This window comes from Scyliorhinus torazame, chromosome 5 (assembly GCF_047496885.1).
Source record: "Scyliorhinus torazame isolate Kashiwa2021f chromosome 5, sScyTor2.1, whole genome shotgun sequence".
NCBI lineage: Eukaryota > Metazoa > Chordata > Chondrichthyes > Carcharhiniformes > Scyliorhinidae > Scyliorhinus > Scyliorhinus torazame.
The window spans coordinates 180,172,132-180,200,080 of NC_092711.1; the positions used below are offsets into that span (position 1 = coordinate 180,172,132).

The following is a 27,949-nucleotide window of genomic DNA, read 5'->3' on the forward strand; positions in this document are numbered from 1 at the left end:
CTCAGCCTTCTCTGCTCCAGTGAAAACAACCCCAGCCTACCCAGTCCCTCTTGATAGCTGAACTGATCCAGCCCAGGCAACATCCTGGTGAATCTCCTCTGCGCCCTCTCCTGTGCAATCACTTCCTATAGTATGGGGTCCAGAACTGCTCACAGTACTCCAGCTGGGGCCTAACCAGCAATTTCTGCAGCTCCAGCATCACCTCCCTGCTCTTATATTCAATGCCTCGGTTAATAAAGGCAAGATATCCATTGGCCTTCTCAACCGCCTTCTCCACCTGTCCTGCTGTCTTCAGAGATCTGAGAACCTGCACACCAAGTCCCTTTGCTCCTCTGTACTTCCCAGGGTTCAACCATTCATTGTATATTCCCTTACCTTGTTAGTCCTCCCAAGGGAATATACAATGAATGGTTGAATACCTCACACTTTTCAGGGTTAAATTCTATTGGCCACTCTTCTGCCCATCGAACCAGCCCGTCTGTGTCATCCTGTTATCTAAGGCCTTGCGTCTCACTATTTACCTCACCACCAATTTTTGTGATATTACTTATCATACCTCCTAGATTCACATCCAAATCATCAATGTGCACGACAAACAACAAGGGATTCAGCACCGATCCCTGTGGAACACCACTGGACACAGGCTTCCGGACACAAAAACAACCTTCAACCATCACCCTCTGTTTCCTACACAAAGCCAGTTGTGCATCCAGGTCGCCAAATTGCTCTGAATCCCATGAGCCTTCTTCATTAGCCTCGCATAGGGACTGGTTTAGCACAGGGCTAAAGAGCTGGCTTTTAAAGCAGACCAAGGCAGGCCAGCAGTACGGGTTCGATTCCCGTACCAGCCTCCCCGAACAGCCTTACCAAAGTCCACGTAGACTATATCAATCGCACTACCCTCATCTCACACCTCGTTACCTCCTCAAAAAATTCAATCAAATTTGTAAGACACCATCTCCCTTTGCCAAAACCAAGCTGACGATCCTTGATTAATCCTTGCCTCTCCAAGTGGAGATTAATTCTGTCCCTCAGAATTGTTTCCAGTAGTTTCCCTCCCAGTGAAGTCAGACTCACTGGCCTGTAATTTGTCCCTACTTCTCTTCATGATTAATGACACCACATTAGCTGTCCTCCAATCCTCTGGCACTTCGCCTGTGGCCAGAGAAGATTTGAAAGTTTTTTCTCCGAGTCGCTGAAATGTCGTCCCTCACCTCCCACAGGAACCTGGAATACATCTCATCTGGCCCTGAGGGTTTATCCACTTTTAGGCCCGGTAAAACTGTTAATACCTCCTCCCTGTCATTAATAAGTCGTTCAAGTAAATCACAATGCGTCTCCCTGATTTCTATACCTGCACCATTTTTCTCCTTCGTGAACACAGATGCAATCGACTCATTTAAAACCTCACCTATATCTTCTGGTTCCACACACACATTGCCACGTTGGTCCATAATGGGCCCTACTCTTATCCTGGTCACCCTCCTGTCCCTAACATACTTAGAAAACATCTTTGCATTTTCCTTTATTTTATCTGCCGGTGCTTTTTCATTCCCCCTATTCGCTCTCCTAATTTCTTTCTTAAGTCACCCCCTGCACTTTCTATAGATTTCTCGAGGGCTTCCGCTGTATTGAGCCTTCGGTATCTGCCATAAGCCTCCTTTTGTTTCCTTATCCAACCCTGGATATATACCCCTTGATATCCAGGGTTCTCTGGACTTGTTGCTCCCACCCCTCACTATCACGGGAACATGTTGGCCCTGTACTCTCTCTATTTCCTTTTTGAATGAATCCCACAGCTCCGATGTGGATTTTCCTAAACGTAGCCGCTCCCAGTTAACTTTGGACAGATCCTGTCATTATATTAAAATTGGCCCTCCCCCAATTCAGAACCTTAATTTTATAGAATCCCTGCAGCGCAGAAGGAGACCAATCGGCTCATCACGTCTGCACCAACCCTCTGAAAGAGCAATCCACCAATCACACTCCCCTGCCCTACCCCAATAACACCTTTGCCTTACCTACACGCATCCCTGGACACTAAAGGACAATTTAATATGGCCAATCTACCTAACCTGCCCGTGTTTGGACTGTGCGAGGAAACAGGATCACCCAGAGGAAACCCACGCAGACACGGGGAGAATGTATCAGCTTCACACAGCCAGTCACCCAAGGTCAGATCGAACCCAGCTTCCTGGCGCTGTGAAACAGCAGTGCTACACAGTGTGTCACTGTGTCGCTCCCTCAAAAGACCAGCCTCCAATTCCAGGGATGAGTCCAGTAAACCTTCTCTGAACTGCTTCCAACACATTGACATCATTCCTTCAATGAGAGCAATACTGTACACAGTGCTCCAGATGTGGTCTCACCAATGTCCTGTATAACTGAAGCATAACCTCCCTACTTTTGTATTCAATTCCCCTCACAATAAACAACATTCTATTAGCTTTCCTAATTACTTGCTGTACCTGTATACTCGCCTTTTGTGATTCATGCTCTTGGACACCCAGATCCCTCTGAGTCTCAGAGCTCTGCAATCTCTCACCATTTAGATAATAAACTTTTTATTCTTTTTGCCAAAATGGACAATTTCTCATTTTCCCACATTATTCCACATTTGACAGATCCTTTCCCATTCACTTAACCTACCTATATCACTTTGTAGTTTCCTTGTATCCTCTTCACAATTTATTTTCCTACCTACCTTTGAATCATTGGAACATAAGAGCAGGAGTTGGCCATTCAGCCCATCGAGCCTGCTCCACCATTCAATACGATCATGGCTGATCATCCACTTCAATGCTTTTCCCCCACACTATCCCCATATCCCTTTGTGTTATTGGGATTTAGAAATCTGTCAGTCTCTGCTTTAAACACTCTCAGTGACTGAGCTCCCACAGCCCTCTGGGGTAGAGAATTCCAAAGATTCACAACCCTCTGAGTAAAGAAATGTCTCCTCCGAGACCGGTCCTAAGTGGCTTCCCCCTTATTTTGAAACTGTGTCACCTGCATCTCCCTTTCTATTCCTTAAAATATTTTGTAGATTCCAATTAGGTCACCTCTCACTATTCAAATCTGGAGAGAATACCGTCCCAGTTTCCCCAATCTCTCTTCATAGGACAGTCCTGCCATCCCCGGGATAAGTCTGGTGAACCTTCATTGCCCTCCCTCTGTGACAATAATAACTTCACCTTTTTTTATTATAAGCTTAGAGTACTCAATTATTGTTTTCCAATATCGTTAGCCTGCACATCTTTGGATTGTGGGGGTGAGACCCACGCAGACACGGAATAATATATTTCCTGCTGTAAAGGTACCAAAGGCACCAAAACTGCACACAGTACTCCAGCTGCAGTCTAACCAAGGTTCTATACAATTGGTCTATTCTGGCCGGTCTCACTACTTTGATTCCAGTGGGCTGATGCTCTTTGAGCCTGGGAGAGCACATTTCCACTGAAGTGATTGAGAAAAGCTGATGAAGGACATTTATTTCATCCTGGACAGTAAATAGTGTTTTTCCTACCACTGGGTCGATCTAAAATAGATACATTTGTCTCTGTTCCATTGAGTCTACAGCACAGGGCCAGGCCAGTCGGCTCAATTGGTCTCTGTCAGTATTGATGCTCCACATGAGCCTCCTCCCACCCCTCTTCATCTCCCCCATCAGCATCTCCTTCTATTCCTTTCTCCCTCATGTATGTATCTAGCTTCCCCTTCAATGTATTCATGTTGTTCACCTCAACCACTCGCTGTGGTAGCGAGTTCCACATTCTCACCACTCGCTGGGTAAAGAGGTTTCTCATCAAATCCCTATTGGATTATTGAACCCCCTCAGGTCACCCTTCAGTCTTCTCTTTTCTAGAGAAAAGCAGCCCCAGCCTTTCCTGAGGGTGAAATGCTCTCAGTTCTGGTATTATTCTTGTGAATCTTTGTTGCACCTTCTCCAGAGCCTCTATTTCCTTTTTCTAAATGGAGATGACAAACATTGACAGTGCTCCCAGTGTAGTCTAACCCTGGCTCTAAACAAGTTGAACACAACCTCCCTGCTTTTCAATTCTATCCCTCCAGAATGGAACCCTGTATGTGGGCCCCTCACTGCAGGAAAGATGTGAAGTTGTCAGAGAGGGTGCGGAGGAGATTTACGAGAATGGCACCGGGGATGAGGGACTTCAGTGAGTTGGAGAGACTGCAGCAGCTGAAATTGTTCATTTTTGAGCACAGAGTCATTAGCGCTGAGAAGGAGGCCATTCAGCCCATCGAGTGTTATGTGGGGAATAAAGTGTTAATCTGATTGAGATGCATTATAAACTGAGTTATATTCATGAAACCTGTCTCTGTCTCTCTCGCTCTCTGTATTTTACACCAGAACCATTGTCCTGCACATCTGCTATTTGTTTTTTCATTCATGGGATCTGAGAATCGCTGGCTAGGCCAGCAATTGCCCTTGAACTGAATTAACAGTTAACCACATTGCTGTGGGTCTGAAGTCCCAAGTAGGCCAGGCCAGGTCAGCATGGCAGATTTCCTTCGATAAAGGACATCAATGAAGCAGATAGGTTTTTGCAACAATCGACAATGCTTTCATGGTCATCGATAAATTTTAAATCCAGATTTTAAATGAATTCAAATTTCACCATCTGCCGAACCTGGATCCCCACTGAATTACCCTGGGTCTCTGGATTACTGGTCTGGCTATTGTTTTCCTAGATGTGTTTTGTGAGAGATGAAGTCATTTTAGCCAATACGTGTGAGCTGTTTTCGAGTTGTTTCCTTTACGTCCTGTACTTTCCCACTAACTTACAGACAAAACAGCCTAGCCAGCTGCAACTGTACTGTGTATAAACGTGTATTATTGTAACTACTTGGGATGTTTCAGTTCGCTGAAGTATTCTCTGCATGTTTGTAATAAAGATTCCCAAACTTTAACCAACTCTAGACTCCGAGTGACATTTGTCCCACAACAACCTGGTGTCAGGAACAGGATCCACTGACGGCTCTGATTAAAGGAAAGTCCCCGTGGACAGCAGATACCGGGGTGAGTATTGTTTGTTTTATACCACCCGTGTTTAGTTCAGTCTGACTGCCCACTGGGGACTCCTCAGAACCTCAGGGAGCTGTTTCTGGTCTGTTCCTTTGACATCCACTCAATGTAATTTCAATAACTGGAACATTTCAGACAGGGAATTGTCGGTTTTACACCAAGGATATGTTTGGGGCAATGCTGAAGTCCCCGTGATCGAGAGGGCTTAGTAGCTGCCGGCAAATGAGGGGATAAAGGCGTACGGGAGACTAAACAGAGAGTGTTAGGCAGTTGGACAGAGTTTGGCGTGTGTTCAGAGGTCCCAGATAGGGGTCAGCCAGCATCATCACATCAATGGATCTGCACAGAAAAGGTCCAACCAGATGGGACTTATAAGACCCAAGGTGAGGTTAGTGGCGCGGGGATTTGAAGATGAGAGGTTAGAGTGGACTCACCCACAGCGGGAAAGGTCATTTTGAATTATTTTTGGCTCTTTTAGTGATGTTTACTTGGGAATGTAAGTCAATGGACATAAAAGCTGCATTAGAAATGTTGACATACGAAGGGACCTGGGTGGCCCAGTATACCAGATGCAGAAAGCAAACATGCAGGTACAGCAAGCAGTTAGGAAGGCAAATGGTATGTTGGCCTTCGCTGCAAAAGGACCGGAGTACAGGAGCAAGGATGTCGTACAGCAGCTGTACAGGGCCTTGGTGAGATCACACCTGCAGTACTGTCTGCTGCTTCGGTCTCCTTATTGAAGAGAGGATATACTTGACAGAGAGAGATTCCTGGGATTGCCGTATGAGGAGAGATTGGGTCGACGGCCTGTATCAAATGGAATTTAAAAGAATGAGAGGCGATCTAATTGACAAGTCTGGATGCGAGAATGATGATTCCTTGAGCTGGGAAGTCTACAACATGGGTTCACAGACTCAGGATAGCCGGCAGGTCATTTAGGACTGAGATGAGGAGAGAATTCTTCACTCACAGGGTGGTGAACTTGTGGAATTGTCTACCACAGAAGACTGGAGGTGAAGTCACTGAATAGATTTAAGAGGGAAATAGGTAGCTTTCCGGAGTCTGAAGTTGTCAAGGATTGGGGCGAGAGCGCTGGGGTGTGGCATTGAGTCAAAGGATTAGCCTTGATCACATTGAGTGGCGGAGCGGGCTTGAGGGGCTGAATGGCCTGCTCCTTATTGGAGGGGGCTGGTTTAGCACACTGGGCTAAATCACTGGCTTTTAAAGCAGACCAAGGCAGGCCAGCAGCGCGATTCAATTCCCGTACCAGCCTCCCCGAACAGGCGCCGGAATGTGGCGACTAGGGGCTTTTCACAGTAACTTCATTTGAAGCCTACTTGTGACAATAAGTGATTTTCATTTCATTTCATTTCCTATTTCCTGAGTTTCTATATTTCTAAACAAGCATTTTCAGAATCCATGTTATAATTCTGTCAGTCTTACAGCGAGGGCAGAAACAGGAGTCAATCTTTATTTGGTTTGGATTTATTTGCAGAGTGAAATATTACAGGTATATACCTCCTGACCACTCCACGTCAGTTGGTCTCTCTTTATATGTGCTCATATAACCATCCAATCAATGCCTTCCTCTTGTATATACTGAACCTCCATTGAAACAATTAAAACCCACAACAGAACATCTACAAGGTCTCTAATCAATGTGATTGCCATGATGTCTCAGCAGCTAGAATGAAATGTGCGTGGGAAGGGAATCACTCACTCCCTGACAATCCCCTGACACACCAGTGATTTTCTGTTTGATCGGATTGGATTCTGCTGTTATTGCTGCTGTTAATGACATCCAGTGCTGAGGCATGGTCATTCTGACCGTTGAGGTATGTTTCTGATGTTGTTAATAATCTGGGATGGAGTTTAATATCCTGGGTACATTTCAAATAAACTAGCTTTGTATCAGTTTTTCAAGTCCTTGATGTCACTGAGAGGAAAAGGTAGGTTTTAAGCTGTGTTCAAGGAGGAGAGAGACGTGGAGGGGGTCAAGGGAGCGAATTCCGGAGCTCAGGAACCTGGCAGCTGAAGACTGGAACTCGCTACCGGAGGAGGTGGTGGAAGCAGGGACGGTAGTGACATTTAAGGGGCATCTTGACAAATACATGAATAGGATGGGAATAGAGGGATACAGACCCAGGAAGTGTAGAAGATTGTAGTTTAGTCGGGCAGCATGGTCGGCACAGGCTTGGAGGGCCAAAGGGCCTGTTCCTGTGCTGTACATTTCTTTGTTCTTTGTTCTTTGACTGAAAGAGTCGGCCCTGGATTACGGGGGAGTCAGGTTTCTGGAGCAGGGACTTGAACCCACGAACTTCAGATTCCGAGGCGAGAGTGTGAGACTGACTGAGCCATGGTGTTCGGGGAAGTGATGTGAAGTCTCAACTGCCTCATCCTTTCCCTGGCCTTTACCCCATTCCAGGATCAGCAGATCGAGCTGAGAAACTGGGCAACCATGAAAAGGGGAAACGAGAAAGTTCAGAAAATAAACTTCGCCCAGAGTGGTGAGAATATGGAACTGGCTCCCACACAGAGTGGTTGAGGTGAACAGTGCAGATGGCCGTAAGGGGAAGCTGGATGAAAACATGAGGAAGAAAGCTGGGGCTTAATGAAGTAAAGTGGGAGGAGGTTCATGTACAGTATAAATGACAGGGACTGAATGGCCTGGTTTTGTGCTGTAGATTCTTTCATAGAATTTTCAGTGCAGAAGGAGGCCATTCGGCCCAAAGAGCACCCTATCCCCATAACCCAGTAACCCCACCCAACTAAGGGCAATTTTGGACACTAAGGGCAATTTAGCATGGCCAATCCACCTAACCTGCACATCTTTGGACTGTGGAAGGAAACCGGAGCACCCGGAGGAAACCCACGCACACACGGGGAGGATGTGCAGACTCCGCACAGACAGTGACCCAAGCCGGGAATCGAACCTGGGACCCTGGCGCTGTGAAGCAATTGTTCTATCCACAATGCTACCGTGCTGCCCTTATTCCCATTCTGTGTGAAGAACTTGCATCACACAACATTCTCACCCCCTCAGCCAATTAAATACTTTTTCTGAAGATTAAGCATTTCAGTTTTTCAAACCTTGGGTTGAGACGTGGAATTTTAACATATAAACCATGCTCAAGATAAGGGTGGGGAATGTTGAAACAACACACACTTATAAATGTAGATATAGTGAGGAACAGAGGATGGAGGCTAAAGATCAGGAAATGGCCAAGTTGAAACCTGCCCAGAATGCAGCAGGACGGGCTGAGCAAGGTGATATTGAGCTAAAACAGTCCAGGATCTGCACTGTGGTTTTAGCTCAATAACATTGATACATTTAAGGGGAAGTTGGATAAACCCCTGAGAGAAATGAACAGATGGATACACTGATAGAGTCAGATGGGAAAACAAGGGAGGAGGCTGAAGTGAGCATAACACTGGCATTGATTGGAGGGGCTGAATGGCCTGTTTCTGTGCTGCATATTCAATGTAATTTAGCCTGGTATTGCCTTTAACTCTCACATAGTTCATTCCCCATTCAACTGAAACAGTTTCAGTCAAAGCAACGGCTTGTTCAACACCCCATCCGCCACCTGAAATATTCACTCCGTCCAGCGCACAGTGGGACAAAATGTTCTGCAGAAACTGGCCTTGGAGACATCTCATTCAGACTTTTCTTTACTATCGCCACAAATGGTCTGTGGTCAGTCTCCACCAAGAATGTCGGTAGGCCAGATACCTAATCATGAAATTTGTTTCATCCGTTTAGCAAGCCCAAGCACCTTTTCTATCTGAGTATATCTACACTCTGTGTCAGTCATTGACCTTGAAGCATAGGCAATTGGAAGCCAATTTTCATCATAGTCTTGCTGCAATAACACTGCTCCCAACCCATTTTTCGACGCATCTTTTGATATTTTTGTTTTCTTTGTAGGATCAAGAAATGTCAGCTCTGGAGCTGTTGCCAATGCTTCCTGTAACATTCACCACTCTTGCTCATGTCTATTAGACCACATAGTGGCCGGGATTCTTCAAGACGGCGGCCAAGTGTTGACGCCGGCGTAAACACTGGAGCGTTTCACGCCGGCATCAATGGGCCTCTTGGCCCAGCGATTCCGTGGCCCACAGGGGGTCGGCACGGCGCCAGAGTGCTCTCCACGGAACTCCAGCTGCCGATACGCGGCCCTGCACTGCCGGCCTGCCCCGAAAAAATAGGCCCCCCCCCCCCCAGACCACGCGCGCCCGCCGATCGGTGGCCCCCGATCGCGATCCTGGCCGTCCTGGAGGCCCCCCCCCCCCCCACCCCGGTGACAGATCCCCCCCCCCGCTCCCCCACTAGGGCGGCCACCCCAGGCGCGACTCCGTGTGCCCGCCGGATAGAACCATGTTAGAACCTTGCCGGGGGGAACTCGGCCAGTTGCCGGCGCAGAATCACCGCGGGGGCCTCTTTCAACGGCCCCCGACCGGCGCTGCGTCGACCATGCGCGCGACTGACAGCGATTCTCCGGTCGCTGGAGGTTCGCGACCCGACGTCGGGGGTTGTCTCAGCGTGAACGCCGATTCTCCGAGCCCGTGCCATGGGGCAGCACGGTAGCACAAGTGGATAGGACTTTGGCTTCACAGCGCCAGGGTCCCAGGTTCGATTCCCGGCTGTGCCACTGTCTGTGCGGAGTCTGCACGTCCTCCCCGTGTCTGCGTGGGTTTCCTCCGGGTGCTCCGTTTTCCTCCCACAGTCCAAAGATGTGCAGGGTAGGTGGATTGGCCATGATAAATTGCCCTTAGTGACCAAAGGAAAAAAGGTTAGGAGGGGTATTGGGTTACGGGGATAGGGTGGAAGTGAGGGCTTTAGTGGGTCGGTGCAGACTCGATGGGCCAAATGCCCTCCTTCTGCACCGTATGTTCTATGATCTGTGTAATCCCGGCCAGTGTCTTTCTTGATGATTTCCCTCAAGCATGAAGTTTTTGCTGCGAGGTTAGGAATGGATTTTTCTACAAAATTTATCATACCTAGCATCCTGAGGACTCCTTTTTAGTCGAGAGGATGTGGCCTGTTCAAGATCGCCTTTATCTTCTCTTGGTCAGGTTGTATACCTTTTGCAGAACGTTTATCTCCCAAGAATGTGACATTGTCGACACCAAACTGGCATTTGGTTTGGTTCAACTTCAAAACCTTCTTCTTGATGCTTCTCGGCCTTTTGTTGTGCTCTTCTCTTGGTGAGCCCCAAACGATAATATCGCCAACATACACTCAGACACCTGAAATTCTTTCTACGACGTGTTCCATTGCCCTATGGAAAATTTCCGATGCTGAAACAATACCAAAATGGCGTTCCGAGAAAACAGTATCACCCGAATGGAGTGTTGAAGGTGCAAAGCGTTGTGCTCTCCTTATCCAACTTGATGCAGCACAGGGTTTATGGCAACTCAAGTTTGCTAAAACATGTCGCTCCTGACATCTCATACATGATTTCTTCTCTCTTCGGAATAGGATAATGCTCTCTCTTGGGGCGAATTTCTCCGGAAACGGCGCGATGTCCGCCGACTGGCGCCCAAAACGGCGCAAATCAGTCGGGTATCGCGCCGCCCGAAAGGTGCGGAATGCTCCGCATCTTTGGGGGCCGAGCCCCAACCTTGAGGGGCTAGGTCGGCGCCGGACGAATTTCCGCCCCGCCAGCTGGCGGAAAAGGCCTTTGGTGCCCCGCCAGCTGGCGCGGAAATGACATCTCCGTGCGGCGCATGCGCGGGAACGTTAGCGGCCGCTGACAGCATTCCCGCGCATGCGCAGCGGAGGGAGTCTCTTCTGCCTCCGCCATGGTGGAGACCGTGGCGAAGGCGGAAGGGAAAGAGTGCCCCCACGGCACAGGCCCGCCCGTGGATCGGTGGGCCCCGATCGCGGGCCAGGCCACCGTAGGGGCACCCCCCCGGGGCCAGATCGCCCCGCGCCCCCCCCCCCAGGACCCCGGAGCCCGCCTGCGCCGCCTTGTCCCGCCGGTAAGGTAGGTGGTTTAATCTACGCTGGCGGGACAGGCATTTTAGCGGTGGGACTTTGGCCCATCCGGGCCGGAGAATCGCGGGGGGGAGGGGGCGCCAGCCGGGGCGGCGCGATTCCCGCCCCCGCCGAATATCCGGTGGTGGAGAATTCGGCAACCGGCAGGGGCGGGATTCACGCCAGCCGCCGGCGATTCTCCGACCCGGCGGGGGGTCGGAGAATCTCGCCCCTGATGTTTAAATTGAGATCTTTGGGATCCACACAGATTCTCAGGTCATGATTTCTTTTCTTAACGCAGACCATGGAGTTCACCCATATCCATCGGTTCTTCACTTCGTTTGATCACACCCAGATTTGTCATTCTCTCTTTTTTTTCTTTGTTCTTTACGGGTTTAGGTAAAGGATCTGGATACGCGCAGGCTGGGAGGGCCGAAGGGCCTGTTCCTGCAATTTTTCTTTGTTCTTGAGCTCATCTTTTAGTCATCCCTTTAATGCAGATGGTAGTTGCCTTGTTGCGTGTATGGCTGGTTGCACACTCTCTTTTAACTGGATTCGATACGTGAATGGTAAAGAGCCAAATCCTTGAAATAGTTCAGGAAATCCTCTGAGGATTGAATCCATTGATGTACTTTGGTTACAGCACAGTCTGCACTGTAGACTTTTAAAAACTAACTCGAGTGCTTCACATGCTTCCACTCCTAATAATGATTCACGCTCAGCGTCTACAAGGAAAACGTCACTTTATGAACCTTATTCTTTACACTGACCTCTAGCTCATGGTCCCAGAGTATTAATTCTCTTGCCGTTGTAATCCTACTGTTTTATTTAAAACGTGTGGTTTAATTTTCATTTCTTGGATATCCGACAAACTTAGAAGATTGGTCCTCACTCCCGTGTCGAGCTTAACATTGGGTAATGTCTTAGTAATCATCAGAGGAACTGTCCAGTTATCTCTTTGCACACTTGCATTTGCATCACTGTTACTGCAAATCTGCTTTAAAGCTTTTCCTGCTTGCATGCCGTGACTATTCTTATCATCACTAGAAATCAGATCTATGAAGAATGTGTCTTTGAGATTTATCTCCTCAGCCATGTTGATTGATTTTGGTAGTTCTGATTTTTTTTACTGGTGAAGAGTTGTTGAGCAAAGCGATTTTTGCCTTTGCATTTGGAGCAGATTTTTCCAAATGCTGGACGCTACCTTTTCAAATGCTTGTTGCCGCATCGCTTGCATAAAATGGTGGTTTCGGTCGGTCACTTAAAATGGCCACCGCTGCTGGGACCGGGTTTTGCCTTAGCGTCACAACACTAATGACGTCGGCTGCCTCGCCGATCTTTGCAGAGTGCTAATCTGCTGGGCAGCTAGCTCGCTGGCATGGCACATTTTAATGGCATCGTCGAGCTGGAGTTCACCCTCCCTCAACAATCTCTCCTGAACTTTGTCATTACTAGGTTTCCTTTAAAATTGGTGTTTAGTTAAAGTTGCTTCTAGTTTGTTTGTTGCAGTAAAAGTCATAAAACTTGAAGTCCTGTCATGTGATCCGTTAATTTGTTGACTGGGAATTATTTTTTTAAATAGAAGTTACTGATCTTTGCAGAGATCCTAATCCACACAAGTTTCGAGTTCCCATTTGAGCGTCAGGCACCTTTCTGTCGCTCTATTGCAGCTGGTAGTCGCCTTGTTGCGTGTATGGCTGGTTGCACATTCTCTTTGAACTGGATTCGATGACAATGACAGCCAAATGAAGGAGCTGAGAGCGAATTTAGCTGAGAATAACGGGGCCTGTGCCCCAGTTGGGAAACTGCCATGGGCGTCGCACTAATAGACAGGAAGTTGCTGGAGGACTGACTGGGAAATCAGGTATGGAAGCAGGGGGACCGGGGCTGATGGATTTGTGATCCTGTGCTCCTGTGTTACGGGAACAGGGTACAGGGGAATCAAAGAGAAACCATTTGGATCCCAAACAGTATGCACTTCCTTTTGCTTCTGGTTACTCTTTTAGTCTGGTTGCCTTTGATCCTCAAGTCACTTCCCGCTTTTTTTTTTCAAACCATGTAATAATAATAATAATCACTAATCGTCACGAGTAAGCTTCAATGAAGTTACTGTGAAAAGCCCCTCGTCGCCACATTCCGGCGCCTGTTCGGGGAGGCCGGTACGGGAATTGAACCTGCGCCGCTGCCTTGTTCTGCATTACAAGCCAGCTGTTTAGCCCACTGCGCTAAACCAGCCCCACGTTCTGTTTCATTAAAAATATTCGATTTTTTTCTGGTCTTTTTCTGATTAAATCAATTCACTTTCGGGAAAGAGGGTGAGAAGGGTGGCAGAAAGTGAGCGCCTCGAAGGTAATTGGTTAAAAAAAAAGAACAAAGAGTGGCACAACGCAGGAACAGGCCTTTCGGCCCTCCAAGACCATGCTGCCCATCTAATCTAAAATCTTCTACACTTCCTGGGTCCGTATCCCTCCATTCCCATCCTATTCATGTATTTGTCAAGACGTCCCTTAAATGTCACTATTGTATCTGCTTCCACCACCTCCTCCGGTAGCGAGTTCCTGGCACCCACTATCCTCTGTGTCAAAAAGCTCTCGCACATCTCCTCTAAACTTTGCCCCTAGCACCTTAAACCAATGTCCCCTAGTAATTGACTCTTCCACCCTGGGAAATGCTTCTGACAATCCACTCTGTCATATATCATAGAATTTACAGTGCAGAAGGAGGCCATTCGGCCCATCGAGTCTGCACCAGCTCTTGGAAAGAGCACCCTACCCAAGGTCAACACCTCCACCCTATCCCCATAACCCAGTAACCCCACCCAACACTAAGGGCAATTTTGGACACTAAGGGCAATTTATCATGGTCAATCCACCTAACCTGCACATCTTTGGACTGTGGGAGGAAACCGGAGCACCCGGAGGAAACCCACGCACACACGGGGAGGATATGCAGACTCCGCACAGACAGTGACCCAAGCCGGAATCAAACCTGGGACCCTGGAGCTGTGAAGCAATTGTGCTATCCACAATGCTACCGTGCTGTCCATGCCCCTCATAATTTTGTAGACTTCTATCAGGTTGCCCCTCAACCTCCGTCGTTAACCAGTGAGAACAAGCCGAGTTCATCCAACCTCTCCTCAGACAGCCCTCCATACCAGGCAACATCCTGGTAAACCTCTTCTGTACCTTCTGTAAAGGAGCCAGAGGGGGAAGTGAGATTTTATTTTTCTTTTGACACACAATGTTTGAAAATGGGGTTCAGGGAATTAATCGTGATTAACAAATTTATCAAGGTTCTTTGAGGAAGGAACACGGGATGTCAATAAAGGGGAACCTGAAGATGTGGTTTATTTAGATTTCCAGAAGATATTTCCAAGGTGCCACATCAAAGGTCACTGCACAAAATAAGAGCTCATGGTGTGGGGAGCAGCATATCAGCAGGGATAGAGGATTGATTAGCTAGTGTAGGTATAAATGGGTCATGTTTGGGTTGGGAAGATGTGACAAGTGGAGTGTCACAAGGATCAGTGCCGGGCCCTCAACTATTTACAATCTACATTAATGAGTTGGATGATGGGATTAAATGTATGGCGGCTAAATTTGCTGATGACACAAATACAGGTCAGAAAGAAATTTGTGAAGTGGATTTAATGAGTTTCCAAAGGACTACAAATAGGTGAAGTGAATGAACAAAATAGTGACAGATGGAGCATAAGGTGGGAATATGTGAACTTGTCCACTTTGACAGGAAGTATTAAATTAAACAACATTATTTAATTGGAGAGAGATTGCAGAACTCTGAGGTACAGAGGGATCTGGGTGTCCTGATACAGGAACCTCAAGAAGTTATTTTGCAGGTAAAGCAAGTGATTAGGAAAGCCAATGGAATATTGTTGTTTGTTATAAAGGGACTGGAATATAAAAGTTGGGATGTTTTGCTGCAGTTGTACAGGGCCTTATTTCAGGTTCAAATTCCTCGGGGTACACATCACCAAAAATCTGTCCTGGTCCACCCACGTCGACGCTACCACCAAGAAAGCCCAACAGCACCTATACTTCCTCAGGAAACTAAATTAATTTGGCATATCCACATTAACCCTTACCAACTTTTGCAGATGGAGCACAGAGTGCATTCTTTCTGGCTGCATCACAGCCTGGTATGGCAACTGCTCGGCCCAAGACCGCAAGAAACTTCAGAGCGTCGTGAACACCGCCCAGTCCATCACACGAACCTGCCTCCCATCCATTGACTCCATCTACACCTCCCGCTGCCTGGGGAAAGCGGGAAGCACAATCAAAGACCCCCCCCACCCGGCTTACTCACTCTTCCAACTGCTTCCATCGGGCAGGAGATACAGAAGTCTGAGAACACGCACAGACAGACTCAAAAACAGTTTCTTCCCCAGAGTCCTAAACGACCCTCTTATGGACTGACCTGATTAACACCACACCCCTGTATGCTTCATCCGATGCTGGTGTCTATGTAGTTACATTGTGCACCTTGTGTTGCCCTATTATTATGTATTTTCTTTCATTTTATGTACTTAATGATCGGTTGAACTGCTCCACGTGTCAATAAACAAATCCAATCCAATCCTTGAGACCATATTTGGAGCACTGTGTACAGTTTGGGTCTCCTTATTTCAGAAATGAGATAGTTGCATTAGAAGCAGTTCAGAGGAGATCAACTCCCCGGATTCCTGGAATGAGGGGGTTATCTTCTGAGGAAAGGTTTGACAGGTTGGGCCTGAATCCATTGCAGTTCAGAAGAATGAGAGAGGATCTTATTTGAACACATGAGATCCTGAGTGGAATTGACAGAGAGAATGCTGGGAGGATGTTTCCCCTTGTGGCAGAGACTAGAACTCGGGGGGCACTGTTTAAAAATAAGGGGTTTCCCATTTAAGACACAGCTGAATATATTTTTTTCCCCTGAAGGCTGCGGGTCTGTGAATCTCTCTTCCCCAGAGAGTGGAGGGGCAGGGTCAGTGAATATGTTTAAAGGCAGAATTTGATGGATTCTTGATTGACGAGGGAGTGAACGGGTGGAGGAAGGAAAGTGGAGTTGGGACCACAATCAGATCATCCCTGATCTTATTGAATGGTGGAGCAGGCTCGAAGGGCCGAATGGCCTGCTCCTGTTCCTACTTTGTATGTAATGATGTATGATCAATGACCACTAAAGTGAGGTTGTAGTCCAACTGAAGGCTTTAATAAGCTAGATGTTTCCCCCAGCAGCTCAGGTACATAAAGAAGGCTGCTGGGGCGGCACGGGTTCTTATACCCCACCTTGCAGGGCAGAGCTACCATACAGCTTGACCAATGGGAAACATACAATCTCTACCAATGGAGTTCCAGCATTGCCAGGTACCGTAATACCTCTACACAGACTACCACATTCAACCCCTGTTAAAAAAAAGAGTCCGGCGGGGGTGGTGGCTTGATATTACAACATGGTAGCGTGGTACAAATTATAGTTATGGAGGTACCGTAATACCTCCGTACAGCATTTTGTAACTATTTACAGATTCACAATTAACTATATACACTTTAAAATGAAGCAATCAGTCGATCGGGGGCCCTGGTCGTCCTCTGTGATCGTCGAAGCTTTGGTGGTGACGCCAGTGGAGGCTCGGGCGTCTGTGACTCCGGGAGCGTGGCCTCGATCTCTGTGGCAGCTTCAACACCCCTAGATGGCGCTGGTGGGGAAAACGGTTTACCTGGGAAGGGAGCATCTGCGGGGTGCGTTAGTGGGTGGGGGGGCCTAGACGGGGCCGGCGGGAGGACCGATCCTCCTGTATGTTGCACCGGTGGGAGGGAGGGTGGGACTGGTGGCTGGGGTGTGCCTGGGGATCTGGCGGGCGCCAGGTCTCGTCGGGAGACCGTATCTTGTCGGCCATCGGGGTACGCCATGTAGGCGTACTGGGGGTTAGCGTGGAGAAGATGGACCCTCTCGACCAACGTGTCCGACTTGTTCGCCCGCACGTGTTTTCGGAGCAGGATGGGTCCGGGAGCTGCCAGCCAGGTCAGGAGCGAGGTCCCAGAGGAGGACTTCCTGGGGAAGACAAGGAGACGTTAGTGAGGTGTTTGGTTGGCCATGGTACAAAGCAGTGACCAGATGGAGTGGAGGGCATCCGGGAGGACTTCTTGCCAGCGGGAGACTGGGGGATTCGTGGACCGTAGGGCCAGTAGGACGGTCTTCCAGACCTTTCCATTCCCCTTCTCTACCTGTCCGTTACCCCGGGGGTTGTAACTGGTCATCCTGCTCGCGGCGATGCCCTTGCTGAGCAGGAATTGACGCAGTTCGTCGCTCATAAAGGAGGACCCCCTATCACGATGTATGTACGGGGAACCCGAACAGTGCAAAGATTCTATGGAGGGCCTTGATGACGGTGTTTGCGGTCATATCGGGGCAGGGGATGGCGAATGAGTGCGCTTTCTCTGGCCGGTAGAAGTGCAGTTTGCACTCCGCGCAGATTTGGCAGTCCCTGGTGGCTGTCCTGACCTCCTCGATGGAGTAGGGCAGGTTGCAGGTCTTGATAAAATGGAAAAAGCGAGTGATCCCCCCGGGTGGCAGAGGTCCTCATGGAGGGCTCGGGGGCGGTCCACTTGTGCGTTGGCACATGTGCCACGGGATAAGGCATCAGGAGGCTCGTTTAGCTCCCCAGGACGATACAAGATCTCGTAGTTGTAGGTGGAGTGTTCGATCCTCCACCGCAAGATCTTATACGTAAGGTTAAGGATCTTTGCGGTCTGGAGGAATTTTCGGAGGTTGGTGTCGTGGTCCTGCTGGTCGTGGCCACAGATGGTGACATTATCGAGATACGGGAATGTTGCCTGTAAACCGTACCGGTCAATCATTCGGTCCATCTCGCGCTGGAAGACCGAGACCCCGTTAGTGACACCGAAGGCAGTCACTAGTGCGGCTGGGGAGCTGGTGGTAGGTGGACTGGAGATCCACCGTGGAGAAGACCTTATAATGCGCGATCCTGTTTACCAGGTCGGATATGCGGGGGAGAGGGTACGCGTCCAGCTGCGTAAACCTGTTGGTGGTCTGACTGTTGTCGGTGACCATCCTATGCTTCTCCCCGGTCTTTACCACCACTACTTGAGCTCTCCAGGGACTGTTGCTAGCTTCAATGACTCCTTCCCTCAGTAGCCTTTGGACTTCTGACCTGATGAAGGTCCGGTCCTGGGCACTGTAGCGACTGCTCCTGGTGACGACGGGTTTGCAATCCGGGGTGAGGTTCGCAAACAGGGAAGGCGGACTGATCTTGAGGGTCGCGAGGCCGCAGACAGTGAAGGGGGGGGGGGGGGGGCGGGTATAGGGCCGCCGAATTTGAAAGTCAGACTTTGGAGATTACACTGGAAGTCTAAACCTAGGAGTGTGGCCACGCAGAGGTGGGGAAGGACGTAGAGCCGGTAATTTTTAAACTCTCTTCCCTGGACCGTGAGATTTGCTACACAAAACCCTTTTCTCTACTGAGTGGGAACCGGAGGCCAGGGAGATTTTTTGATTAACGGGGTGGACGAGGAGAGAACAGGGCCTTACCGTGTCGGGGTGTATGAAGCTCTCCGTGCCCCCAGAGCCGATTAAGCAGGATGTCTCGTGCCCGTTGATTAGGACTGTTGTTGTAGCAGTTGAGAGTGTTCGAGGCCGGGACTGGTCCAGGGTCACCGAGGCTAATCACAGCAGTTGAGTGTTCTCTTCGGGCGGTGTGCGGTTAGCAGAGCTGGGGTCCTGGGAGTCCATCCAAGATGGCGGCTCCCATTGGTCGCACATGGCTGGGGGTGCACAAAATGGCGGAGCTCATCCATCGAACGTGGCGTCTGCCGGACAAGATGGCGGCACCCAGGTGCCGCACGTGGCCCTGGAGGAGGAAGATGGTGGCGCCCGCTAGCCGCATGGGGACCGTGGAGAAGTTTGTGGTGGAGGTCCGCATTCGCCACCGGAGACCGCACGGGCCTGACATACCACCACGAAGTGGCCCTTTTTACCGCATCCCTTGCAGGTGGATGCGCGGGCCAGGCAGCGCTGCTGGGGGTGCTTGGCCTGCCCGCACAAGTAGCAGTGGGGCCCCCTGGGGTTGCCAGGCCGCCTTGCAGCACAAGCTTGTGGGGGGGATGGGAGATGTCTCGGGGTCGGCTGCGGAGGGGTTCCACGCTGCCCAGGGGGCTGCTGCGTGGTCGGGAACGTAAGCGCGGGTGTTTCTGGAGGCCACATCCAGGGAGCCTGCAAGGGCCCGTGCCTCCTTGAGGCCTTGGGTGTCTTTTTCCAGCGGATTTGGGAGGACAGCATACCTGCCACGAAAGCACCCGGATCAAGAGTCCTGTGTGATCGCTCGCCGAAACTTGCGGGCAGCTGCTGTTTCTCCCCAACACCAGGAGCGCACGGTAGAATTCTTCCAGCGAATAGTCGCCTCGGTGCTAGCAAATGTCGGGCGTAGACTTGGTTTACCGGCCGAATATACTGTCCTTTTAGCAACTCCATGGCTGCATGAAAATCGTCCGCGTCCTCGATGAGGGTGTAAATTTCCGGGCTCGCCTTCGAGTGCAGGACTTGCAATTTCTGTTCTCCCGTGGGTGTGTTTTCGGCCGTTCCGAGATATCCTTTAAAACACGCCAGCCAGTGCTTGAAGGTTGCCATTGAGTTTGCCGCGTGGGGGCTGTGTTGCAGACACTCCGGCTTGATTCGGAGCTTCATCCTTTTAAATCTAGTTTATTAAATTGATGCACGATCAATGACCACTAAAGCGAGGTTGTAGTCCAACTGAAGGCTTTAATAAGCTAGATGTTTCCCCCAGCAGCTCAGGTACAGAATGAAGGCTGCTGGGGCGGCACGGGTTCTTATACCCTGCCTTGCAGGGCGGAGCTACCATACAGCTTGACCAATAGGAAACATACAATATCTACCAATGGTGTTCCAGCATTACCAGGTACCATAATACCTCTACACAGACTACCACATGTATTGACCCTTAACTCCCCCCTTTCCCAAAGTCTGAAATGATTCCTAGTGATAACCCTTATTGGTGACCGTGGTTAGATGTTATTCAGTATAAATAAGAGCTGACACATGCTAAATCCTGAGCAGTAATATCAAAGTGCAGCAGCATTACCATTACACTCTGGGTCGAAGCACCATCTCCAGGTAAATGCTCCCTGCTCTGCCCCAGATGCCATGGTCCCAGTCAGTGGAATGTGTAAAACCTCAACTAATCTCTGTGCTCGGGGAATCCCTTCTTATACTTTATTGCATCACAAAGTCTATGGAGACTGATTTCACCCAATCATTGCTGAGCTAACATTTGAACGGACCGATTGCAAAGCCTGTCATTGAACCATTTGTCCCCACGCAAGTCACATCAAACTCTCAAACAATTGTCTTCCCCACGCTCCGTCCCCGGTACAGGGAGTTAGCAATTTTAAAAAATTCATCTACAGCATGTGGGCTTCACTGGTTAGGCCAGCATTTATTGTCGATCCCTAGTTTCTCTTCAGAAGGTGGTGGTGAGTTGTCTTCTTGAACCGCTGCAGTCCATGAGGTGTAGGTACACCCACAGTGCTGTTAGGGAGGCAGTTCCAGGATGTTGCCCCCGCAACAGTGAAGGAACTGTGATTTATTTCCAAGTCAGGGTGGTGAGTGACTTGGGACGGAACCTCCCAGGTGGTGGGGTTCCCAGGTATCTGCTGCTCTTGTCCATCTAGATGGTAGTGGTTGTGGGTTTGGAAGGTGCTGTCTGAGGAACCTTCGTGAGTTACTGCAGCGCATCTTGTAGATGGCACACATGGTTGGCACTGTTCGTCGGTGGTGGAGGGTTGGAATATTTGTGGAAGGGGGAGCAATCAAGCGGGCTGCTTTGTCCTGGATGGTGTCGAGCTTCTTGAGTGTTGTTGGAGCTGCACTCATCCAGGAAGTGGAGAGTATTCCATTACACTCCTGACTTGTGCTCTGTAGATGGTGGACAGGCTTTGGGGAATCAGGAGATGAGTTACTTGCCGTAGGATTCCTTTGACCTGCCATGCCAAGCAGTGAAAACATGGTGGCCTTGACACCCAGGTGTTGTCCAGGATTCCAGGCACTCTCGTTTTCTCTGTCCGCTGGGAGCTGTTTATCTCCCTGTTCCCACACAGCAAGTCGTCTGTTCTCAGCTCTGCTCGATTTTTGCTGGAGTTTGGTCCCTTTTACACCTTTCGGATCAATAAAACATTTGGTCAGTGAAGACCCAAACCACAATTTCCCACCCTGTCACCTGTCAACCATCCTTACCCAGAGCGTAATCACAACAGGAATAAAAACAGGAGAAGTGTAACAATCAAATTCAAAATAAATCCACAGCCAGTCACAGAATTTAATTTAATGTTCACTAATTAGCAAAAAAACCCGAAGTAGGGCTTCCCCCAGGGTTTTTACAGCCCACACCTTGAGGGGGAGGAGAACTCTCTCTCCGACCCCTCACTCAATTTCACTTTGTGGGGCTGCAGAGATAGAATGCAGCAACGGGACTGACTGGTTGGCTCTGCAGAAATGTGACATTGAGTCGATGGGCTGAATGGCCTCCCTCTCTGTCCTCACGGCTCTGATTCAAAGGGAATAATTTCAGCAGCTCCAGTCTCTCCAACTCACTGAAGTCCCTCATCCCCGGTGCCATTCTCGGAAATCTCCTCCGCACCCTCTCTGAGAACATCACACCTTTCCTAAAGCGTGGGGCCCACATATAGGGCTCCATTCTCGAGGGATAGAATTGTAAAGCAGGGAGGTTGTGTTCAACTTGTTTCGAACCAGGGTTAGATTACACTGGGAGCACCGTCAACAACTGTGATCTCCATTTAGGAAAAGGAAATAGAGGCTCTGGAGAAGGTGCAACAAAGATTCACAAGAATAATACCAGAACTGAGGGCATTTCACCCTCAGGAAAGGCTGGGGCTGCTTTTCTCTAGAAAAGAGAAGACTGAAAGATGACCTGATGGACATTTGCGAAGCAACAGAAGAACATTGGACTTAGGAGCAGGAGTAGGCCCCTCAAGCCTGCTGCACCATTCAATGAGATCATGGCTGATCTGACTGTGGTCTCAGCTCCACTTTCCTGTCTGCTCCCCACCCCCATAACCCTGGACTCACTTGTCTGTCAACAATCTGTGGAACTGAATAGATTCAGTGAGCCAATGATTTACTGCTGCCTGGGAAGAGAATTCGAGTCTCACCATCCTCGGGGAGACAAAATAAAAATTCATCGTCTCTGTCTTTAAAGGAAAACCTGTTCAACCTCTTCATCCAATCAGCCCCTCATCCCAGCAATGAGTGAGTGAACCTTCGCTCAACTGATTCGGGAGCAACTGTCTTTTTTCCCCCAAATACGGAGACTGAATCTGTACACTGTATTCCAGATGTGGTCTCACCAAGGCCCTGTACAGCTGCAGTGAAACTCCCCTCTTTTATAATCCTTTCCCTTTGCAATAAATGTCCATATTCCATTTCCCTTCCCAATCACCTGCTGTGCCTGCACACTAAGCTTTTGTGATTCCTGTACCAGGACACCCAGATCCCTCTGTACCTCAGAGTTCTGCAATCTCACTCTATTTGAATAATATACAGCTTTTCCATTCCTCCTGCCAAAACAGACAAGGTCACATTTACTCCCGTTATTCTCCATCTGCCAGATGTCTGCCCACTCACTGAACCTGGCCCCATCCATTTGCAGAATCTCCACCTCCTGTTGACATCTTTCCTCTCTATCCTGGTGTCGCTGCTCATTTTAACTTTCATATATTTGATCTCTTCATCTAACTCATTGACATAGATTGTAAACATTTGAGGCACTGATCCCGGCATCACTCCACTAGTTACAGCTTGACAATCAGAAGGAGATCTATTTATCCCGATTCTCTTCTTCCTGTTAGCTAACCAATCCTTTATTCGTTCTAATATGTCAACTCTGCACCATAAGCTCTTGTCTTGTGCAGTGACCTTTGATGTGACACCGTATCAAATGCATTTTGGAAAGTGAAGTCCGTCACATCTACCGGTTCCCCTTTATCCACCTTGAATGTTACTCTGTCAACAAACTCTAACAGATTAGTTGTACATAATTTCCCTTTCGCAAAGCCATGGTGGCGCTGCCTGATCACATTGTGATTTTCTAAGTATCCTACTGTAACCTCCTTAATAATGGATTCCTGGACTTTCCCTATCACACACGTAAGGCTAACTGGTCTATGGTTTCCTACTTTCTGCCTCCTTCCTGTCCTATTTTCCAATCCACTGGTACTATTCCAGAATCTGAGGAATTTTGTGGGATTATAACCAATGCATCTACTCTCTTTGCCACCACTTCATTTAAAACCCTCGGATGCAGGCCACCCGGTCCTGGGGACTTGTCAGCCTTTAAGTTCAATAGTTTTCCTGGCATATTTTCCCTGGTGATTGTTCTATTTCCCTCCCTCCCGATCACCTCTTGGTTTTCAATTATCTTTGTGAATTTTTCTTAGTCTACTCCCCTGACGATAGACACAAAATACCTGTTTAAAACCTCTGCCATTTCTTTGTTTTCCACCATCAATTCCCCAGACTCACTCTCCACAGGACAAATGTTAGCTTTTGTTACTCTTTCCTCTTCAAATTGATACGACCAGGATGGGAGGAGTGTGTGTATGATCTTGCCCCACAACTCCGCAGGTCGTACCATTCATTTCAAAGTTCAATTTACTCACCAAAATGGCAAACTGTTCACTTTGTCTCCCGATCCTCAAAATAAAAGTTTTTACCAAGACTTCTTTCTATAAACAAACTACTTTTAACAAGTTGCAAGTAGTGATTAACTCACAGTTGTAACTGGGAAGTACAACTAACTATCTCTTCCTAAAGAATTCCTCCAGCACACAAACACAAACAGACAAACGACAAACATTTAGAGTCTCTGTGCAGAGATGGGCTTCAGAGGACGGGTGTTGTAAATGAAAGGATAATGCTTGCAGGGTCTCGAGGCTGTCGATCTGGAGTTTCCCATGTGAAGGTGGGACACTTGTCCCAGTGGACGTCTGTGGAGTTCTCACCAATAGTTCTCAGCTTTGCTGGTTCAAATGCAGACAAGTTACACTCAGGTGAGAGTTCTCTGGTTGCAGGTTGCTAGCCACACACAATTTTAGGCAAGATGTGGAGATGCCGGCGTTGGACTGGGGTGAGCACAATAAGATGTCTTACAACATCAGGTTAAAGTCCAACCGGTTTGTTTCAAATCACTAGTTTTCGGAGCACTGCTCCTTCCTCAGGTGAATTTTAGGCGAGACAGAGAGAGACAGAGAGAGTCAGTAAGGGTAGCTTTCCTTCCTCGGCTTGTTCCCCAACAAAACTACCAGGCTCACGACTGAAGTTATTTTTTTCCTCTCTAATGTCATTTCCAGTGAGTTTCCTTTCCAGGTTTTCTCCCATCAATTAAAGTGATTGCAGTTCAAAACCTTCATCCAGATCTTCCTCGGGAACCATGCAGGTCAGCGGATTCGTTTTGGGCGAAGCCAGCTTGTTGACACTACTAAGATGAACTTATGACCTTCTTTATAGAAAAAAACCATTGTACAAATCATGCCGCCTCCTTCCGTTTGATCAAATAAAAGTTTAGTCTTCACATATATGATTCTAACAAAAAAATACTTGGGAGAAACCTTGACTATCTATTTTTATATTCCGAGCTAGTTTCCCCTCATACTCTACTTTTTGCTTCTTTATTATCTTTTTGGTCGTTTTTTGCTGCTTCTTAAAATCTATCCAAGCTTTAAGCGAACACTAACCTTTTCAGATTCTTTCAATTTAATTCCTTAACTTCCTTCTTTAACCTTGGATGATGCATTCTTCTCAAAGAGACAAATGTATTTATTTTCAATCTACCTGTAGTGGGGGGAAAACACTATTTACTATCCAGCATAAAATAAATGTTCTGCATCAGCTTTTGATGACCATCTCAGTGGGAATGTGCTCTCCCAGGCTCAGAGAGCATCAGCCCACTGGAAGCAAAGTCGTGAGACCGGCCAGTCCAGCAGAAAGAAACCCTCCGATCCTCCCACTTCACCAAGTGTCAGAATGAACATGGTTCAGTTCTGGATGTGATTAACAGCAGCAATAACAGCAGAATCCAACCCCTGTAAAACCTTGTGAATTCTCTGATGTCTCAGCAGATGGGATGACTGAGTGAATCCCTTCCCACACTCAGAGCAGGTAAATGGTCTCTCCCCGGTGTGAACTCGCTGGTGTCTCCGCAGGTTGGACGATGTTCTAAATCTTTTTGCACAGTGAGTGCAGCTGAACGGTCTCTCCTCAGTGTGACTGCGCTGGTGGGACATCAGTTCCACAGAGCTCTTGAAAGCAATCCCACAGTCAGAGCATTTAAAGGGTCTCTCATTCGTGTGAGTGACATGGTGTTGCACCAGGCTGGATGACTGAGTGAATCCCTTCCCACACACAGAGCAGGTGAACGGTCTCTCCCCGGTGTGAACTCGTCGGTGCCTGCGCAGTGTGGATGCATCACTGAATCCCTTCCCACACTCGGAGCAGGTGAACGGCTTCTCCCTGGTGTGAACTCGCTGGTGCCTCTGCAGGGCAGATGAATGAGTGAATCCCTTCCCACACTCCGAGCAAGTGAATGACCATTCCCCTGTGTGATCCCTCCGGTGAATCTGCAGGCTGGATAAGTGGGCGAATCCCTTCCCACACTCAGAGCAGGTGAAAGGCTTCTCCCCGGAGTGAACTCGCTGGTGCTTCTGCAGGGCGGTTGAATTACTGAATCTCTTCCCGCACTCGGAGCAGCTGAACGGCTTCTCCCTGGCATGAACTCTCCGGTGCTTCCACATGGCGGATGCATCACTGAGTCCCTTCCCGCACTCGGAGCAGGTGAACGGCCTTTCCCCAGTATGAATTCGCTGGTGTGTCTTCAGGTGGGATGAAACACTGAATCCCTTGCCACAGTCAGAGCAGGTGAATGGCCTCTCGCCATTGTGAACTCGCTGGTGTGTCTGCAGGTGGGATGACTGAGTGAATCCTTTTCCACAGTCAATGCAGCTGAATGGCCTCTCCCCAGTGTGACTGCGTCGATGAGTTTCCAGTGCAGAAGGGGTACGGAATCCCTTCCCACAGTCCCCACATTTCCATGGTTTCTTGGTGCAGGTGACCTTGTATTTCTCCAGGTTCAATCCTTGATGACACACAGAACATGTGTACAGTCTCTCTCCGCCGTGAATGGTGAAATGTTTTCTCAGTCTGTGTAACTGGTTAAAGCTCTTTCCACAGTCAGTTCACTGGAACACTCTCACTCGGGTGTGTGTGTCTTGGTACTTTTCCAGTCACACTGATGTTTAAAGCCTTCTGAAGCAGACAGAATAGAGAATAATTTCTCCTTCAAGATTCAAAGGCCGATCATACGGAGATCCTGATGAATTGACAGACTCTGCCAGATGTTAACTTGATGTTTGATGTGAGATTTCTGTCTATAATTCCTCCTCTTCTAATATCCTGTGAAAGGAGATTACAAAAGACATCACTGTCAGTCCAGAATAGAAATTCAGAACAGACAATTCTAGTTTCACTGGAACATTCTTTCCTCTCTCATTTAGTGAAAAGCTGTAAATCTCCACCCCACACATTCTCCCTCCATTCTCACTCTGCTGTATCAAATAATCACCTTCCCAACTCTCCTGACGGTCCTGATTCGGGCTGATTGACAGATCCAAGATCACTGCTTCCTGTCCAGTAAAAAGGGACCTGAAAATTTTCATGTAGGCTCGCAGCTGATTATTGGATGAAAGAAACGTGTGCAATACAGACTGCATTACTTAATCAGAGACACAGGGGAATGTGGGGAAGAGATGGTGGGAATGAAACTGAATGGACGTCTGAAGGACATAAACATGCAGTGGATTAGGGATAGAGAGGGGATGGGCTGACAGAGAGTCGATATGGACTTGAGTTATCAAATGGATTCCTTCTGTGTTGTAATGACTCCTGAATGGGGATATATAACGTAGCTACAGTAATATATTACAAAGCTAGAAATACTAATAAATGTACTTTATTACAAAACAATAAATAATACATTGAATTTGTACCAAATAACAACACTAGACGTATCTCTGTCCGATATTAATTTACTGTCCCTATAAACGTCAGCCATCTCCTGGGGAAAGCAGCCCTTTAATTGTGAACATTGGGAAAGAGACCATCCTTTTAGCCAAATAAATGTGTCAAGCTGAGGGAGCAAAGGATGTCAATGTCTTTCAGAGAGAGAGACCTGGGCCAAGCTTTGCAGAGTCTGCACCCTCCCTGGATTCACTTCCTTTCCCTTCAGTTGCTGCAAGTGACCAATTGAAGGTCAGAATGAGAAATGGAAAGGGGGAGAAAAGAAAGTGTTTTACTCACAGATGTTGGAGACAGGAGGATGTTTCAGTCTGCGTGAAGCTCAATCCGCATTCGCCCAAAGCCCGCGCGCTGATTGGCTGGAGGACCAGAATCCTTCCGGTCCTCCACCTCGTTCCATTGGTCAACACCTCAGCGGGAAGGTCAGGGAGCGGCCACTTCCCCGCACCTGCGCAGCTTGCCCGCTCCCTTGGACATGCGCAGTTTCGGTCCGGGGAGGGGGGAGATTGCAGGGCGGCTTCTCGCTCTGGCCGGAGCCGTCAGCCGGTTGACTGGAAACCTTGTCTCCAGGAGGGTTAGAGTGACGGGGGGGGGGGAGGAAGAGGGGCGGGGGGAACAATGGGAGGGGGCGGGGCTTCCGTGTCCGCGCCCGCGCGACGGTCCAACGCACTGTAACCCGGTGACGTCACCGTGGAGCAGTGTGATTCCTATTGGCTGATTCCGGCAGCGCTCCGTTGTGACGTCACAGTGCTGAAGTTGGATGAAGAGTTGCAGACTGAAACTTCCTCCTCTGGGTAACATCTGGGAAG

General features: G+C 48.6%; 2 protein-coding genes and 1 long non-coding RNA gene across 3 annotated transcripts in view; 1 reads left to right on the top strand and 2 right to left on the bottom strand.

The window, feature by feature from the left end:
- LOC140422543 (uncharacterized) overlaps window positions 1–27,949 on the top strand; it is a 39,588-nt gene that overhangs the window by 7,089 nt on the left and 4,550 nt on the right. The gene's annotated exons all lie outside the window — the stretch shown is intronic.
- On the bottom strand, window positions 16,211–26,302 carry LOC140422564 (uncharacterized; the record flags this gene model as incomplete). The annotated part of the gene is made up of 1 exon (XM_072507577.1): window positions 16,211–26,302. A coding segment is annotated over one exon (1,197 nt), but the record flags the coding sequence as incomplete, so codon positions are not given.
- On the bottom strand, window positions 16,211–27,708 carry LOC140422557 (uncharacterized). The gene is made up of 2 exons (XR_011947523.1): window positions 27,423–27,708; window positions 16,211–21,211 (listed from the first exon to the last, which is right to left on the bottom strand). It is a non-coding gene; the product is annotated as an uncharacterized lncRNA (long non-coding RNA).